At 38.6% G+C, this 19,065-nt stretch overlaps 1 protein-coding gene across 6 annotated transcripts in view; it reads left to right on the top strand.

The window, feature by feature from the left end:
- Positions 1 to 19,065, top strand: part of LOC131591835 (protein bicaudal D homolog 1) — a 166,286-nt gene that overhangs the window by 67,445 nt on the left and 79,776 nt on the right. For all 6 annotated transcript variants that reach the window (XM_058862928.1, XM_058862919.1, XM_058862927.1 and 3 more), the window contains exon 2: positions 16,620 to 16,832. In XM_058862928.1, the coding sequence (XP_058718911.1) occupies positions 16,620 to 16,832 (213 nt within the window). The remainder of the gene's footprint in view (positions 1 to 16,619; positions 16,833 to 19,065) is intronic.

Here is a 19,065-nt window from a genome sequence, read left to right as displayed (position 1 = left end):
CCCCAGACCTTCCTCTCATATTTCACTGAAGCTAAAAGCTCAAATCCCTGTTTTTTTCCAAATACACCTATTCTTTTTCAGTGAAGGTTGCTGTGTGCTGTCATTCTAATATTTGTATTCTGTGCTGTATTGCCAGGGTCAGCAATGAAACATGATTATCTTGGGATCTAATGAAATAGTTTCCTGCCTCTTGTAATTCTCACAGTGGCTCAGACATTTAACCTTTTCACCCATTGGGACTAGCCTCATAATAAATATACTGCTATGACAGCAGAGCTACGACAGAGCTGTCTCGATTGTTTGCTGTATTTCCAAGAAATGAAATATTTTAAACACTTGAGCATTTTGCTCTTCTTTTAATTCCCCCATGTGGATGGGTTTTTTCTGAGCACAGCTTAATAAACCTAGTATGTGTTCAGTTTGAGTCTTAGTATCTACATGAGTTTTAGAGTCATAAATTGGAGCAAGCCAGGTCTTATCTAGAAGAATTTTTAAGGGCAGGGATTCCAGTATCTTCTGTTATACTACATGATTATTTCTTTTGTTGGCCCACTTTCCATTATCATGTCTCTGTCATTAGAATATGTGGTGGGCTTCACCCTGGACATGGCTGTGATGAGATTCTAGATCTTTGATTTCTCTCCCCTTTATTTACTGTTCCTGTGATGTCTCTGGACACAGTTTCATCATGTGCCTGCGTTTCTCAGCTGTGAGATGACAGTGCTGGCCCAGCTGAGCTGTAACATGCTCCTACCAAATAGACCTGCATGAATTTGCTTGGAGCATGCTAGTGAAAATGGATTGAGTTGCCCAAAAAAAAATCCCCTATGAGTTGCTATTTTCAAAGCAGTTTTAGAGTTTTGAACAGTCTCATAAATAAAATAGTTACCAAAAATTGGTAAAACACCTTAACACCAATGTAGCATTAAGAAGCAGGAATTCTTTATTCATTGCTGGATGCACCAGGGGCTATTTCCTCTGTAATACTGTGCATGCCGAGGGCAGAAAGGTTCCTGTACTGTTTTTTACATGCATATTCATTGGTTTTCCCAGAAGAAACATTGCTATGCCAACCATTTCTCCAGAGTCATTGGGCATGTGTTCCTTTTCCCAGGGATCCCTCCAGTGGTTCCCAGTGACTGGTGACCCTGAATTTATACTTTGACACCCCTATGAACTCAGTGCTGCTTTCCAAATTAGGAGAAAAGTTGGCATAACTGATGTAGTTCATTAATTTGTGGGTCCTTAGATGAATGAAGTATAGTTTTACTCCTTTCCTTGGTCAATGTTTATCACAGTTTTGATTGCATGGTTCCAAAGGCTAATCATTTTGCAAAATCATTGTTGTATTAACCCACCAGGTGCAAACAATTCTTCATCTGGCAATAAATCAATCTCCATCTTAGTGTTCTGAAATTGCCAACACTGGTGTGCAACTAGATATATGTACATGTAAATACACAACACAGTGTCTTTGTGCTATTCTGTCAGCAGCCATGATGTGTTAAGTCCATTTTACTTTTCCTTCGGATTCTGTCCTAATTGATTTCTTTTCAGAGATCTAGCACTGTAAGTCTGAGTTCTCCATATTGATAGCCTTTCAAATTTGCATTACAGCAGAAATGTATGGTAACCTCATGCTAGAAATTTATGAAAAATGGTTCATTCCATTCTTCTTTCCCTGATTTTTCCTTCTAAGCTATGCTGAGTGAAGTTTGACTGAAGTGTCATCTGCACAGATTTTCTATGAAGTTACCACTGTTTTTAGATGTCCGGCATACAGATTCCCAACAGTAAAGGTTGTTGCAACTATATTTTGACTCAAGGGATTATCTGTGAATCCATTGCAAAAGAAATATATCGTTTGATGACACTGTGTTTTCACTTAGTGCTTCTTTTTATAATGATGTGTGTTCCCTACAAATAAACTCATAGACCTGCTGCAGTTCAGAGGTTCAAGTTTAAGACAAACAGAAAAGAAGCCATCAAATCTCTCAGGAACTGCCTCAAAGTGTGAGTCAATAGGGAGCTCTTTGCCCCCTTCAAATGTAAAATACTTCAATTAACTGACATATCTTTCCAATGTGGATTTTTCTGACACTCTCAAAAGGCTCTTTGTAAAGCATTGAATTGAAAATGAGCCTCCATATAGCAAAGCTGCATCCATGCCAGGTCTTATGTTGTAATAGTATTTTTTCATCTAAAGATTCATCAAATATGATACAGTATAAATTGCAAATGTAGATTAGAAATGCTTTTTCAGCAATGGAGGTGTTTCATAACACGGAGTATGAGAGGCTAATAATAAATTGAAATTACTTACAGCTTGTTTTGCACTGAGGTGATCCTGTATTTTTTGGGATCCAGGTAAGAAATATAACCAGCCATTGAGTATCTAAATTATCCAATGACAGATGGGAATTATAGTAATTGATAGTAATCTTGCATCCCTTCTGATGCTGGGACCCTGCCTGCTGTGGCATTGTGTGAGCCCAGGATTGCACAGATCTCCTGTGTCCCTTCCATCCATGGTGAGTGTTAGCAGCCTTTCTGTTCACCTGGAATTCTTAGAGGTCTTGATCATAGCACATGTTCATCAATCACTGACTTGTGGTCAAGTTTGGAAGATGGGCTTTGCTTTGGAAGGTCTCTTGGATGATTTTCTCCACTATCTTTTATCAATAAAATGATAGTTCTCATCCAGTACATATAATATTTCGAGGATGTGACAATGCATTTACATAGACTTACAATTGAGTATATGTGGTAGATGTACACATTGATTTTGTTTCCTCTAATTATAATATTGTGTAGAGCAGGCACACAGTATCTGAGGCATGCACAGGAGCAGTAGTGGTGGTTGGTCTGCCATGGCAGGCTGGTGTGATGTGCTACAAGGACCACACACACGTGAAAAGGAAGAAAAGTTGCATGTCACTGACTCCAGCCCCCTTTTTCCAGTTTTACCACTCACTACAACATTGGAGAATTAGTTAAAACTTGAAAATTGTGAGGTGTGCTTTTGACAAAGTAATATTTATTGTGTTACCTGCCCAGTGAGCCAGTGTAGTTCTGGTAATATGAAGAGGTCTTACAGTGGGTCCTTATGGTTAGAGAAATAGACTTTTTTTTTTAAATTTAAAGAAAAGTCATATCCCAAGTGAAGCAAACTGTGCTTCTGGAGACCTTATGGAGTGTGCAGGTGATGCTAATTTTGCAGAAAGTATCAGATGTCTGACTTGTGCCTACCTGCACTGCTTTTTTTACAGATTTCATTCTTTCACACTCTTACACATTCTTACTCACAAGAACTATGACATGTATGTGTGCACAGGTGTGATATGGGACAGGGGACCTCGGGTCCTTAGCATGTGTTATACACACTGGTATTGTGCATTAGGAGTGGGTGGCAGGTTTGGTATTGTGCATCCTATTTCATTTCATTCCTCCACATGAGTGAATTTCACAGTTATCTTTATCTGGATATTTTATGGCTCCACTCCTGTTCTTCATTACCTTGAGATCTTATATTTTAGTTAGCTTGTCCTTCCTTTTCTGTTACATGAAATCACCTCTATGATACTGTAGCAAATAACTGCTAATTTTCCTTTTAACCCTTGTTCTGCTGTTTCCTGTGGTGTGCGTGTGAGCACATGTGCAGACATGTATAAATGTTTCTTTTGTACTTCATTGGCACTGATGTTGATTGTTTTACTTTAAAGCTCTTTAGAAAAGCAGGAAATTGTCCACCTTCATTTATTGGAGGCGTTAATATTTGCATTCCGCTGTTGCAATTGTTCAACTGGCCATCAACCCATGCTGTGATGCGTTCTGTGACAGTTTCTAAGTATCAAGTTCAGAGACGTGTGAAAGCATCCTTTCTGGAAAAGAAAGGGACAGCTCCCACATCCGGCGCCGGGACAGATTTAGCCAGCCAGCTAAGCACTCCCTCACTGGCTGCTGACTGAGGTGTTCTCCTGTCTGTGCTGCTGATCCTCTGCCCTTTGGGCCACACTCCCATGGATGGGTGTCAAGGGAGGAAAGAAGACTTCCCATTTCATGAAAACTGCAGTTGTGAAAAGCAGGATTCTAGAGGGAAAATCCTGGTGATGCTGGTGGTTTGAAAGCCTCTATGAAAATAAGGTTATTGAAAGAGCTCCGAGTGACAGGTTTTGCTGATTTTCAAAAGTTTGTTGTTTAAATGGTTTGTAATTTGCTGGCAACTTCCACATGAGCAAATACAGTGAATCAGGAGCTAGAATACAGTATATCATCCAGAAGTAAATACCCAAGGGCAAAATCTGGGTTTCACTGAAGCCAGTGAAATCTCTGGTTACTCTTTCATTAGAACTAGATAAGTCATGGATGCTCAATTTGCATAGGCTTCTGCAGTTATCTTACAGCTGGGAATATAGGTTACCCTGAGACAAAGCTGCTGACAAAGCAGAAGCATATTATCCTCTTAAACTTGTTATCCTTTGCAAATTGCTTACAATGTATTTCACAAACAGGAATTTTCATCATCGGGCAGTATTATGTATTTGATGCTGTCAGGGAAGAAGGCTGGGAACAACTTAAGGTTTTGGTTGAGCTAATATAGGTCCATACTATAAAGATGCCTGCAACCCTGGATGTTGCCTCTGATTCCTTGTCTCTTTATTTTGTGTGTGGTATTTAAATCCCATCCTCTCTGCAGCTGACTTCCCCTGTGTTCATGCAGGAAAAGGCAAATAGTGGAGGGAGAGCTGAGCTCTTGCACAAAAGCACTGGGAAAGCTGTGGCTGGACACATGGCTTTCGACACATGGCGGCAGATTTCTTGCTTGTAAAGCCTGCTCTTTGTTGTACTACTGCCTTTTGCTTCTGTTGGGGTGACAAATGGGATCAGTCTGGAGCCCTGCTGCAGTTGATACAAGTGCACAGCATGGGGCATGGTCTGTCTTCTTCAATTTATCATTGGGTTGGCTTGAGACAGACAGGTGTGGATGCAGCAGTGCTTGGAGGAGTGCCAGGCCACCTACCTTCTCACGCAACCTCCTGTGTCAGACACATCCCTCTTTCCTCCTGAAGAGATCTTCTGGCCAGCAGTGTACACCACATTCCTTTCATCACTGTCTCTGCTTTGGTTGCATAAATGAGCAAAGGGGTTTTTTTGTGTTTTTTTTTTTTTTTTAATTGGGTGTTTTGTGTTTGTTTGGTGTTTTTTCTTCTTAGCTTATGCAAAATGAATTAAAGCACTTTGAGGATGACAGTGGGACAATTTATGGCAATCCTATTCTTTGAGTCTCACTTTTCTGTGGGTGTTGAATAGGCAGGCTCTTGTTGCTGTAACATGATTATCAGTACCACCTTAAAATCTCACTTGCTCTTGTCTCACTTCAGACATGAGATTATCCAGCACTTGCAGTGAGCACCCAGCTGCAAGACCACTCTGTGAAACAGTTGTGTGCACTGCATTGGTCAATGCCAATGGAAGCATAAGGTTCCCCATGGTAAGCCTGTGGCTGGCAGCAGTCTAATTAAACCTTTGAAAATAAGTGAGAGCTCTGTAATTTTGGCCTCTTGTTCTGAAGGGCATGCTTTTATTTAGAGGTTTTTCCAACTTGTTAGGAGTTTCTATAAACCCCTGAAGCAACAGAAATTGCTGGATAATCTTTCTCCTTTCAAACGTTTGGTTTAAAAACATTATCGTTCTAAAAGTTAAAGTGTGCCTCCTGCCAGCTTGTACTCCATCTGCAGGAACTGGACTGTGGAGCTCTTTCCCTGCATTCCATTGTCCAAGGTACTTGCTAAGTACAACTCTGGTTTCCACATGCTGACATTAAGCGAGTCATGTGTGATTACAAGGAGAGAGTTTATTCTTATTAGTCACCTGTGGAGTAATCAGAACTGCTGTGCTGGCAATTCACATAAAGAACTGCAGAAAATAGAAGTATAAGTGGAGCCAGGCAAACTAAGCCTTTAAATTTAATGAGCATGATTACTTTAGTAGAATATACAGAAAACACATACTCTAAGTGTAGTTGTTCATGAAATTCTTACTTTGGAAGACCTTTTTTCTGCCCTGACTGCTATGGGCCCAAGACTTGTCTTGTTACTATGAATTTGGCTTAGACTGAGCTTCACTCACAGGGTCAGAGTTGTATGACTGCTGCAATAAAACTGGTTGAGAGTGCTGGTGGCACAAATAGGTAAAACTCCATGTCCCTTTGTGCTCTTGGCATTAAAACTTCATGTCTCTGTATGCTCTATTTAAATAATCAGATTTGTTTATTACAGTAAAACCACATTGGTTTTGCTTTTGGTCATCTTCAGTTTTAGGCTGGTGCTGAAGATACCCAAGAAAATGGCCAGCTATGTGTCATGGCTCTTTCAGCTGTGTGGTCCATTGTCGAGATTCCCATGGGTCTTGGATCTCCTAAGAGACAAGAGCAGTTGTTGGTTATTGTAAAGTTGTTTGTTGTGTGAATACATCAGTCTTGAAGGTAAAAAGTTCAGAGTATTAAAGTCCATGCTAAAAGCTTTCTGGCATAGAGTCCTGATGTTCTGAGCAGCAGCAACAGCTTGTTTCTTCTTTCTCTTCATTTTTCTTCTTCTTTCTTTCTTTCTCTGTTGTTGTTGTTTTCACCCCAATACAGGGGGATATTATTCATAAATTATCCAATCAGCTAAAAACACAATTCTAAAACATTTTTCCTACACCAATCTGAGCTTAATTCTGATGTGTGAAAGTAATGTCAGTCCTTACCCAAAATCTACGCATACAGTTCTGTCTGTTAACGCAAATAATCCTATCTGTTCTGTCTAGAAATGCAAGCACTGTTCTACTAGGTTTTCATTATGTCTAGAGCTAAGTTAATTTTGCAAAAGGTAACACTACTGAACTTTAAACTAGGCTTTAGGGCTTTTTACTAGCTAACACTGTCTCTTAAGGCACTTAAGATATGTTTCTACTTAAAACTAACACACTCCTACTTCATGTTTGTGGCTTAATATATTTCAGTTTCTCTCAAGGCTCCAATTCAATCCCTGCATTCCTTTCCTCTCTCTCAGGGACTCAGAGAGTCTTCTATTTCATGCATTCCAACACTCCATAAGAAGTGTAATGTCTACCAGTCCTTCCAGCATGGAGAGTTACTCCCTGAATTATAATGGAATTTAGTTTGCAAGAGGCTCCTGTAGATGATCTTGTCCAACACCAAAGTTCAAAGTTAAGTGTTCAGAATCTTGTCCTAGACGAGTTTTGAAAATCTCCAAGGATGGAGGGTGCACAGCCACTCTGGGCACTTGTTTTGCTGCCATGCCACTCTCAGGGTGGATTTTCCATTGTTTTGTGTGAATTTCCTTGGTTTCAGATTGTGACCTTGTACCTTGCCCTTTTCCTGTTGCACTGCTTTGGAGGGTCTGACTGTCCCCTGTCCTCCTTCAGTCAAGCAAAGAACCCAAGTAGGTCTCCCTTTTCTTAACATATTCTACTTGTGCTGAAAAAAAAACCCCAGTTCCTTTTCTGTGGGAATTCCAAGCACAGAAAGTTCTCAAAATCTTATGAATGCAAGCTCAAACATAGACATTAACAGGGTTTGACCTGAGACCTTGGAGAAGGCTTCCAGATTTAAATACTGTGAGCAAGAATGTGGGTTTATGGTTTAGATAAAGACATTAAGCTAGGTAATAGAAAGTTTTAAGGTTTTTAAGTTAAAATATAGAAGTAGTTATAAAGGTAATAAGAAATTTAAGGTATAACAAGTAGTTTTGTGTGTTATTATATGATTAGTTAGGAATGTCCACACTGCGGCAAAGATGTGTAAAACAAAATAATTAACTCTTGGTGTGAAAGTAGAAACATTCTTCTGTGGCAGTAGTTTATTAGCTACTTAACCTTTAAAAGACATTGTAACCTGTGGTCTTGTGACCACTGACCATGAACATCTGGTAAACATGGTGAAGATGCTCTCACTCCTTCATAAGACTGTAGAAGAAGAATAATAAATTGTGCTCTAAAAGGTCTCCCAGTGGTTTTGTCTCTCAAAATACTGATACTTTTCTCCAGGGAGCCTTTCAGACACCCTTGAAATCCACTTTACTTCACTGACTTATCTTCCAGGTCTGCTTGTTTTGCTGGGCTATTATGACAATGAGCCCTAAATAGTACCCCCTCTCTATTCTCCAGTTTCGTTTACAAAAACTATAGAAATCAGCCTCTTTAGAGATTCATGATTGTAGTCAGTTCTCTTCCCATCTACTACTACATCTACTTGGCAACTCACAGAGATAGGGAAGCTGTAAGGGCCTGTTTTGAAAAAGATTGGGAAACACAAGGAAGAGCAGAGCAAGTCTTTATGCTTGTCTCTAAATGTCACTTCAAGGATAACATAGTGCTGTTTCGATTATCCGAGATCTTTCTTGTGGGTTTCAAAAATACCTTAAAGGAGATAGGGCTTTTTGTCCTTCTCTGTGAAAATGTTAAAAGTGGAAATACCCATTGTAGCTTCTAATTTATTTTGTTTGAATGACAAAGAATTATTCTGAGTGTAAGCTTCTGCCTGAGAGTGACATTTTACAGTTCTTTGAAGACAAGATGGGTAACTATATTGTTTTCTTATTCAAGGAGAGGAGCTTCCTGTTCTTTGAGAAACAAATCCTTAATTTTGCTGCTTAGAAAAAGTACCACCACTTACCCTATACTCAGAATGCAGTTTTGACTTCTGGGTTTTTAAAATAACAACTTATAAAATGGATTGGTTTGGAAGGGACCTTATTTTCTTTTTAATTGATAGAAAACAGTAAGAAATATTAAAAGGATCTAAATAAAATAGATGTGCTCTGACTTCTAAGATATGTGTAAATAGAGCTGAATGTTTTGCAGCAACAAGAACACCATTTCTTTCCAAATATGAGACCAAATCCCAGAAGCCCTCATAAAGTGAGACCTAGCTAATTTAAAGCTTTCAGGTGATTCAGTAAGCAACTGGGTTGTTTTTTTTTTCACTACCAACATGACTTTGCTTAGACCATTCCTAAAATGCTCTATAAATGTGCTCTGACTATGGAATGTGAGTTTACATGTGGAGAGCTAATGTGAAATAACTGAAATGTGCCAGCAGGCTGGCAGCTTTTAAAGAACTGGATTTTGGCATTAATTCTTTGCTGCTTTATTCAAGCAAGCACGGGAGGTAGAATTGTAATTATTTCAGTTATTTAATAGTTAGAAAAACTGAAGAAAAGCAATAAGAAAAGAAAAAAAAGAAGTTTTTGTAAACATGGGATTTTGGTGCTCAGTGCAGATGTAATAGGGCCTACCCATGGAAGGCTGGTTTCATCTCTGCCTTCACATTTTGTTTAAAAAAAATTGAAAATCTCTCACAGTCTTATATGCTTGTTCTGGTAATGCTTCTATTGGTTTTAATTGAAATTTTGTAATAGCTGGATGTTGGTCTGATAGTAATTTGTGCAAAATTGTAAGCCACCTTATGTTTCATTAACAAGCTATGAATTATTTTGTTTATAGAGATAATTTAATTTTTTGCCATAGGAATTTTGAACAGTGCTGCTTTTAAACTACTAGCATGAAACTAATTTGTTGTGTTGTAGATAAGTGGTGCTCTTTGTTAGAAGGTTCCCCCTTCTTGTGTTTTCTGTGCCTGGAGGGGAATGCTCAGGGCTGGGGAATTGAAATCCCCATCTAGAGTGCAGTTAAAGGCAATTAAATGGAAATTCTTATTCACTCCCCCTTTTGCTGGATTGCAGATGAACAATGGATGCTGGCATTGAATGTTCATTTTCATGGTAGTGCTTTCTTCTTCTCTATAAATATTTCCTAACCATCACATTTAGGAGTGGTTTTGTTCCTTATTTATAAAAAGGCAGAGTGGTTGCCTGAGGTCTCACACATATTGATGGAAATCAGCAGACTGGGACTGCAGAAGCATGGCTGTGTCTGTAGCTGAGCAGAATATAAATTTCTCTGTGTTTTCTGAAGGCTTTGTTGATTAGCATCTGATATATGAATTTCAAGAGGACTGTAGATACTGAAGGGGTCCACTGAGAACAAACAGAAGCATCCGTGTTGTTCACTCTTTTATCCAAATTGTCCTTAGGGAAAAGCCTATGAATTGTTGACATTTGTCCTACTGCTCTACATCAGTAAATAGACTCAGGATTAGTTATGTTTTCCATGGATCTGATCTCCCTAGCGTTTCTGGCATAGGTAAAACCTCAATCACCTTGGCTTGCAAGTGCCTTTTGCAAGTGAAATCTCTTATGCAGATATTGACTTATGTGAATTTATCATTGCAACAGCATTTCATTTTTATTAAAGGGAGTTGAATTAAGTAAGCTGGTATTTGGAAATACAGCTAAATTCTTTTTGCCTTTAGGTGGTAACTTCTTCAAGTATGCTTTATAGATTTCTCAAGTGCCTGTACCATGCTCATAGAGTCATTAATTTTTGGAGAAGATCTCTAAGGTAAAGTCCAAACTTTGACCAAACACCACCATGTCAACTAAATCAAGCACTGAATGCCATGTCCTTTCTTATGCCATTCTTAAACCATGCCATATCTTAAACACTTCCAGGGATGGTGATTCCACAGTCTCCCTGGGCAGCCTGTTTCAATACCTGACCATCCTTTCAGTGAAGAAGTTGTTGATGTTCAATCTGAACCACCCCTGATACAGCTTGGGGCAATTTCCTCTTGTACTGTCATAACTATAGTATCTTTTATTTCAGATCATGAATTGATCTATTCTAATATCCTTTTCACTCAGCAGCAGATGATCTCCTCTACACTTCTCAAATGGGAACTTGTGCTTCCTCAATTATCTGTAGCAAAGCATGAATTGAAAAAAAACCTGTCCTGTAAAGTTTAATTTTCACCATTTTCAAAAGGCAGACTTCTTGCATGAGAACAAATAAGAAACCCCCAGTTTGTTAGCATGCTTCATACTGACTGCAAAATATTTAACCTTTTTCTTCTGCAAGATGGGGGCATATGATTTAAAGGGTAGGTTGTTACATTAAGAAAATAAAACTCAAACACACAAAAGTCCTATTCATTTAGTGTGCCATAGAGCATGAAACTGATCACACGGAGTCCGGAAATTTTGAAACTACCGGTGCTTAGCCAGGTGCTTGGGTACAATGGAATTTTGATCAATCATCTCATTCTTTTTGACTAGGGAAGACTTTAAGTCTAGGAACCTTTCTTGGTGTTCTGAGCTGAAAGCTAAATTAATGTTGAGATAGATGCTCAATCTTCTGCCTCCACAGAAGAGTTCAGTATCCTGCTTTGCTGAACACAGGAGTAATCAGACAATCAGCTGTTTTCAGCTAGCCTGTCAACCCCGAAGTTCATGATCTAGTTTTCTTGCCTGTAAGCCCATGCTGATTCAGGCTGTGTTCTCAATCTGTTTTTGTGTTTTCAATCTGCTTCCCTGCATGTGCCGTCTATCTCACATGCACTATCTACACAATGCCTATTAATTTTTTTCTTCTGTCATCATTAAGCATGCATCTGCCTGTGTTTTGATCGCAATATGCCAAGTATTTGCGTTTGAAGGCTTTAATTACTCCAGTATTGGCTTCCAAAAGGAAACTATTGACCTGTCTCAGTGATCTTAAATGAACATGAGAAGGTCATGCCAGCTGCATAAAGATTTGGTCTACATTATGACAAAATTTGGAGGCCTAAAACTTTTGAAAATTTTAAGAAAGCAGATATAATATGACTAGAACCCATCAGTTGCCTCTGCAAGAGTGTTTTTTGCTGTTGCACTGTTGAGAATCATGTTGGATTTAGATCTGGTGCCATATCACAAGTTATGGAGGAAGCAGTTTTGTACCCATTGAGTTTGAGGGAAGGAGCAGATTCTGCTCAGATGCTGCTCCTCTACTCAGCCTTCCCTCGAGGGGATTTTCTTACAGACCTCTGTCTGCCACTGATTGCTCCTTAGCAGAAAAATTTCAAAGAACCCTGAGCTTCTGTCAATTAATTTAAAAAAAAACCCCAAAAACAAACAAAAAAACCAAGAAAAAACCCCATATATAGTAAACTGGAAAAAAAAAAAAAAAGTCTTATCTGAGAGACACAGAATTGCAAGTGACTAAAGGAATATTCAGTGATACATGTGCATTCAAGTTTTGCAACAAAATAAGGCTTGTTCCTGGCATTAACCCGTAGCATCCTGAGCTGAGGTATCCATCTGTGATGTCATACTGACATTTGACTAGGAAATATGCTACCCTCTTGGATAATCCAGGATTGTTTTTTCTCTGCTTTTGTGCTATGAATGTGTGGAGGTAACTAATACATAATACATTCTGCTTTGCAGCAAGTTAGCTGCTCAAATAGGTAATCATTTGAATCAAGTTCAATGCTGTTGCATTATGCATCAGAAAAAAAAAACTACATTCAGTGTCAAAGCCATAAAGGTAGGCTGCCTGCTTGTCCTGTTAGCAGTCAGGTCATTTTTATTGCTTATTAATCAGTCCCAAGCAGAGGAATGAATTTCGGTGAAGCATTTCAGAATTCCAGCCCCAGGAGGTCATTAGTAAAAATAAAAGGGAAATTCAGAAACAGCAGCCTTCATTACCTACTTATGTTTTAAACTGATCTTTTGCACATGTGCTGCTTTCAACACCTAAATTGGAAATCTACCTTCTCTTTTTCCTTTCTTTCTTGAAGTGCTAAATATAATTTTTGTTTTAGACATAATTTTATGTCACTGCACATTAGCTTTCTACTGCTGTTTATATTTATCATATAAATATGACATGTCTGGAGCAGTCATTTTTTATTGTACCTTTGCAAATCTGTGCCCATTTTGTTCACAGCACTATTTCTGTCATACTTGTTTGCTTCTGACACTGGAATTTCCATCTGGGGTTACTTAGAGTTCAACAGTAAATGGTGTTTTTCCTCCAAAGTTATACCTTTCTGCATGATCAAATTGACCTCTTCCTTGTGTGCACCCACTTTCACCATCCTTTATTATGATGTCAAATAGTGATCGCTATTTTATTGTTCTCAAAGTTCAAATTTTAAGGTGCCTTTGAAAAATCATGGTAGTGTTACACAGTTCTGAGGTTTCAGGACATACATATATAAATAGTATAATGGTGTCTTGTTACTCAGCTTTTATGACCAATTTATAAAGAAAAGTATTTTCTAACTCAATCAAGAGCATCCTTTCAAACAAAATCTGGAGAGAAGTGATGGGGACCAGTGTAAGGTGAAAATCTGTCTGCTCTCTGTTAGGACAGTCTTTGTTGAAGCAGTGAACTTGCCTCAGTCTTTGTAGCTGAGCTCTTTGTAGCTTGAGCTCTTCAAGCTCTTGTGCCTACTGTGGGAGGGGGTTTCCTTTCTCAAGGAAACAGAAGTCCTGAAGGGCTACACAGCCTCTTCCGAGTCCAAACTTGAATCTGGAAGATGTCAGGACAGCCTCATGCTGTGATTACTGAAACCAAGAGCCAACAAGGGAGCAATAGTGATTTTTCTGAGTGGTTTTAATGAGGAGTTCCACCAAGGAGCACCATGCTGAAAAGAAGTGGTAATTACCTGATACATCTGCACAGTATAGTACCGCAGCTATTCAGAATACTTGAGACCATTCTATGAAAATACCAAGATCTTATTCAATGGTGAATACAGGGAACATCTGCTTTGCTTTTGCATAGTTCCTCCTCTCCCTCGGTGTCATGTCACAGGAAAGCTGTTCCTCCATCCAGGCTTCCACGGCAGGCAGTTATTCCCTCATATATGGTAACATAAGATCTATTCAGCAACCCATTTTGTATCCAACACATGACCCAAATGCAAGTGGAATTCCTTTAACTTACAGTCCAGGTCATTGTCTTCTCATGTGAGCACAGTTACTTGAAATATTTCACATCATGCAAGGATATAAGGTTTTATAGATAAGTAAAATGTATTAAGCAAATTATTAAATTATTAATAATAATTATTAAAACAGAAACAAAAAAATATTAAAATATAAGTTCAAAATAGAGCACATATTTAGGTACCAGCTGAAAAGTATTGATATGTGGTTTAATTTCAAAGTGATCAATCTCATGGAAGACTTTAAGTGGGCATGTCTGGAAATTTAAATGTTTTGGTGTTCTGTACAGGCTATGAAACAGAGAAGCAGAACTTTTTGCTTGCTTATAATTAAAAAGGTATTTAATGTTCATCTCCTTGTTGCATTGATCTGCGTAATTGCTGTCAATATCAAAAGTGAACTATGCATATTTGCTTTCCTTCCCCTTATTTTTAACATCTTGATAGAAGTTTAAGAAAGAAATTAAGTATAGTGATATGAATGAGTTGGGACAGGCTTGGCCATCAAAGAAATGAGGAAGAAATTCTTTACTGTGGAGGTGACTTAGCACTGGGACAGATTGCTCAGAGTTTATGGAGTCTCCCTCACTGGAGCTTTTCAGGAACTATCAGGACACAATCCTATGCCATGTGCTCAGGGATGACCCTGCTTGAGCAGGGAGGTTGGACCAGATGACCCACCGTCATCCCTCCCAAGCTGACCCATTCCATGATACACTAATGTTCAAATTGGTTTCGTAGGAAAAAAAAGTTTCTGTATTTTCTGTAGATGTAGGTACAAGGAAATGTGGAGTACACTGTAATTTTCCACTATGCTATGCACCTTCCCTAAAATCCATATATTCATAGCTGTTCTCAAACATCACACATGCTAAAAATGCACCTTCAAAGTACATTAAGAAAAACCTGGTGTGCATCTGGAAGGCTGTCACTGCTGTGTACTGGTGTTTAACTGTACTTCTCTGGTAGAGAGGGCTCCAGGTAACATTTATTCATGAGCTTCTCCATCCCTACAAGTCTGACCTGCTCTTCTGATATGTTTTGATTTTACCCCTGGATAAGTGGCCTTTACATTTGTCTTATAGGGTCTTTATTTGACTGGTGCTTTTTGCTCAGTCTCAAACTCAGAACAGCAAGCCATTGAATATAAGTATGTAGAAGACGATAATTTATTAGCAGTGTTCCCAAAACAGTTGTCTTAGATTCACAGATATCAGTGCTTAAGTTTCATTAAATTGAATTTCTTGTTATTTGGAAAAGCCTATTTAGCAAGATGCTGACGCTTGCTATTTCAGTAACTTACAGCTTTTTGAGAAGACAGCTGGGTTAATACATTATTGAATATTTTTAGAATCCTTTAATGCTGAGTTCACAGGATTCTCTAAGTCAAGTAGACTTAAAAGCTGAGAAGTTTTTGAAGAGAGTTTTACTTTGAAGTTTCTAAGGGGCTGCTTCAGTTCTATTGCCAGTAAAGCTTAGAACGTGTTCTGAAAGGCTATAAATAGCAGCAGTAGAACAATGGATTTAATTTGGCAAGTCTTATCGATGGGAAGGCAAAGGAGGCCACAGCTTACAATGGCTACAAATGTGTGTTGTGGTTTTATAGAACTGGGTAGAAATGAGGCTTTTAGGGATAATTTTTCACTGAAATAGAATGTTACCATGACTCAAATTTCTCTCACATATTAGGAGGAAAAAAAACCAAACCTGTGGTCTTTCAGATGTGTTCATTTTGATTTAAGATATGTGAGAGAACTTCTGCCTCTATTAGGATAAATGTTCTTCACATTAGAAGCCTTCTTTTGTCTTTCTCCAGAATTAGGTCATGTCTCTTTCAACTGAATGTCTTTTTTTAAAAGGTAATACACTCAAATCAGGTTTTTCTTTTATTTTACTTTATATTTTGCTGCTATTTTTATGTTATTTTTTGTCTATTATTTCATTACATTATTTTTTATATTATTACATTATTGCTGGGTTTTCCCACATTTTTCATAGTTAAAGGATATCTCCATCATGTCTACCATCATGGCTTGTACTTTGCTTGCTTCCAGGTTGCTCCAGAGCTGTCAAGAATAGCATCAGACATTGTCACTGAGAAATACTGTCTTACTAAATTGATCAGTGTAAGCCAGTAACAAGAGGACAAACACTGAATTTATTGCTATATTTAAACAATTCTCAAACAGTTAAATATCCAACAGAGGCAAAAACCACTGAGTAGAAATGGGGCAGACATAATATGTGTTTAGCATCCTAGAGGTGTTGATGGCCACTGCTTGGTTCTCAGCTCATTTATTTTTCTTCCAGGTTATAGGAGCATTTTTCCATACCAGGAGATGAGCTCCAATAAAATGTTGTTGGAAATGGAGAGCAATTCAGTGAGATTTGTCAGCTATTTATGCTCTTTAAACCGAAACAAACCATGTGTTTGTTTTGCGGAACCGGAGAAGAAAGGAGTTGATGAATTATGGGCTGGCCTCGTGCAGGAGAATTAAACACTGGCACTAATTAATGGCCAGTTAGCAGAGCACCATCTTGATCTCAGTGGAGGTCGACTGGATGGGGGCCATAAATCCAGACTGCAAACAGGAGCAGCCTCAAGATGCTTCATTTCAGCTAAGTGGGATGGTGGCCCTCAGCTGCTGGGAGAGTGTTTAATAGGTCAGAGTTTGGGATTTGCAGATCTATCTCATTCCTGCTGGCTATGCAGCTGCTCAGTTCCATTGATAATTGTTCTGGGGCAGTAGGTTTTCACTGTGCTCTGTTTTTCCTCCTGCAGGCTTTTGGACAGTCCTTCTCTGTTCACCGCAAAGTGGCTGAAGATGGCGAAACGCGGGAAGAGACTCTTCTCCAGGAGTCTGCGTCAAAGGAAGCATATTACCTTGGCAAGATTTTGGAGATGCAGAATGAGCTCAAGCAGAGCAGGGCCGTGGTCACCAATGTTCAGGCAGAGAATGAGAGGCTCACTGCAATTGTCCAAGACTTGAAAGAGGTAAATGGGACTGAATTTCCTTAGGGTATCATGGATAATACAGCTCTGAGTAAACAAAGTATTACAGGAAATGAAAATGCTCACCTCCCAGTCTGTGATCTTCCCAGAAACCACATGGCCTGAGGAGGCTACAGTTTAGAAAGGAGAAAATATAACTTCTGTTATCTTTAAACAACACCACCACTCCCTTACAAGTATAAAAAAACCGAGTTCAAGAAGCTGTAATTTCCTAAGCATGCTTAGCATTTTGTATTGTATTTTGTAGTACTGAATTTTACATCAACACATTTTTGGTGCTCATGCAACTCTCCTCTTTCTCAGCATTTACATCATTTCTCAGGCACTCTGGACTGCCTAGAATTAAATAAAACTTTTGCTGGTTTTCTTCTACTGTAAAGCAAAATCAAAATGCATGCATATTTAGAAAATGAGTAAGGAAATCAGATATAGTTATTGACTGTATGAGACATTGAATAATTTTGATGGAGAATTAAGCAATATTTAATAACTTGCCTTTTTTCCCCTTGGAATGTGGAAGTTACAGAGTGTAGCAGAATAACTACATGCAGGGGAAGGCAGCACTTGGAAATGAGCTCACATCTTCCCTGCATTCCCTGGGAATGCTTAGACACTGGGATTCTCCCCACTGCCCAGCTGCTGAAGGAGGTATTTCCTATGTGATTCTGGAAAGTGAATACTTAATGCATTAATTCATTAATATTAACAGTTACCATGTTTTCTGTAGCTGAATGGAATGGCATCCTTTTAGCCTACAGAAAGCCCTGGAACAGGGTATCCCTGGAACTGAGGTCTTTGCTCCCATTGAACATTCTTATTTAATGGTTGTACTGCCCATAAGATGGATCAGGTCTCAGGAAGAAGTACACACGTGCCAGTTGTTCCCATAGTCCAATTAAAATATGTGATTGTAATTGCTGTTGCAGTGTTTAACAAAAGAAAATCAAATATATTTTAAATTAGTTTTGATCTACTTATCCTAAAATCTTCTTGGTGGCAGACAACCAGCTGCTGACAGGCCTACCTGTTTGGTTTTGCTCACAGGTCCTGATGACTTGGGCTTCAGACACAAATGAACAACCAACTAAGAGAAAACACACATTTGTCTTTGTACTCTATATTCTTTTCCTCTGGGTCTCCTTGGGATTCCTTCAAATGCAAATCTCCCTTCCATTTTCTATCATGGTTATTGATCTGCAATTTGTTCAGGAGCCAGTTTCAGTACCTGTCCTCCATGGAATATTGATTGTCCTCATTTCCTTGGAGATAATAGTAACCCCTAGTGTGAAGCCAGCTGCAATTATTTCCTGCTCTAATCCTAAGTAGAAACAAGACAGAGCAGTTAATTAAAGTGCAATAAAGGAATTTACTTGAATAAAAATAAGGGTGATAAACTGATTAGTATTATTATGATGTTGTACCCCAAATATGAAATCCTTGACTATGTGGAACTTTCATTTTGTGTTACTACAATCAATGTATTTAAGCATAAATAGGATTAGTGCAGTCAGTTCATTATACCACATGCTATTATGATTAATTACTTGAATAATAATAAGAGATAGAAGATGACTGACACCTACTTCAGGCTCTATGTGATATTTTCACACTGAATTACGCTGGTATTTCACCTTGTGCTCAAAGGAGTGTCACTCTTGTGCCCAGCCTGGTATCCCTTGGTCCCATGGCAATGATGTCCAAGTGCCTGCTGAAAGGAGATGATCTTCTCCTCTAATGTTTATGAATTTTGTCTGCTTGGTTCTGCCTCCTGCAAGTAGGGAAAAGCAGACTAAACTTACTTCAAATCTTGACAGCTACAAAGGTGAGGAAAAAAAATATGAAGTGTCTGGTATGTTTTGGGGTAAAGCCAGAATTAGATGCTGCTGTGGGTGGATTGCTACAATGAGGAAGCAATTTGTCTCTTTAGGCAGTAAATCTGGAAATCTAATTAGAGAAAAAAATGAAAGAAAAAAGATTATCTTCATGTGGGCCTCTGTACTGAGTGATGCAAAAATAGGTGGGTCTTATGTCCAAAATGTTCTGGACGTAAGTTACCTGATGGGATCCTGTCTTTTCCCCTTCCTGCCCCCTACCTCTTCCCCTCAAGAAAAACATGCTTTATAGCTGTTTTTTTAGACCTTAATAAGACATCTTATAAACTAAACCAACAAAAATAAATAATTCCTTTCACCTTCAGTTTTAATATAAAGATTTG

The sequence above is a fragment of the Poecile atricapillus genome, chromosome W (genome assembly GCF_030490865.1).
Source record: "Poecile atricapillus isolate bPoeAtr1 chromosome W, bPoeAtr1.hap1, whole genome shotgun sequence".
Taxonomy (NCBI): Eukaryota; Metazoa; Chordata; class Aves; order Passeriformes; family Paridae; genus Poecile; species Poecile atricapillus.
Note: the sequence above shows the minus strand (reverse complement) of the source record. Positions and strands in the feature narration are given on the sequence as shown.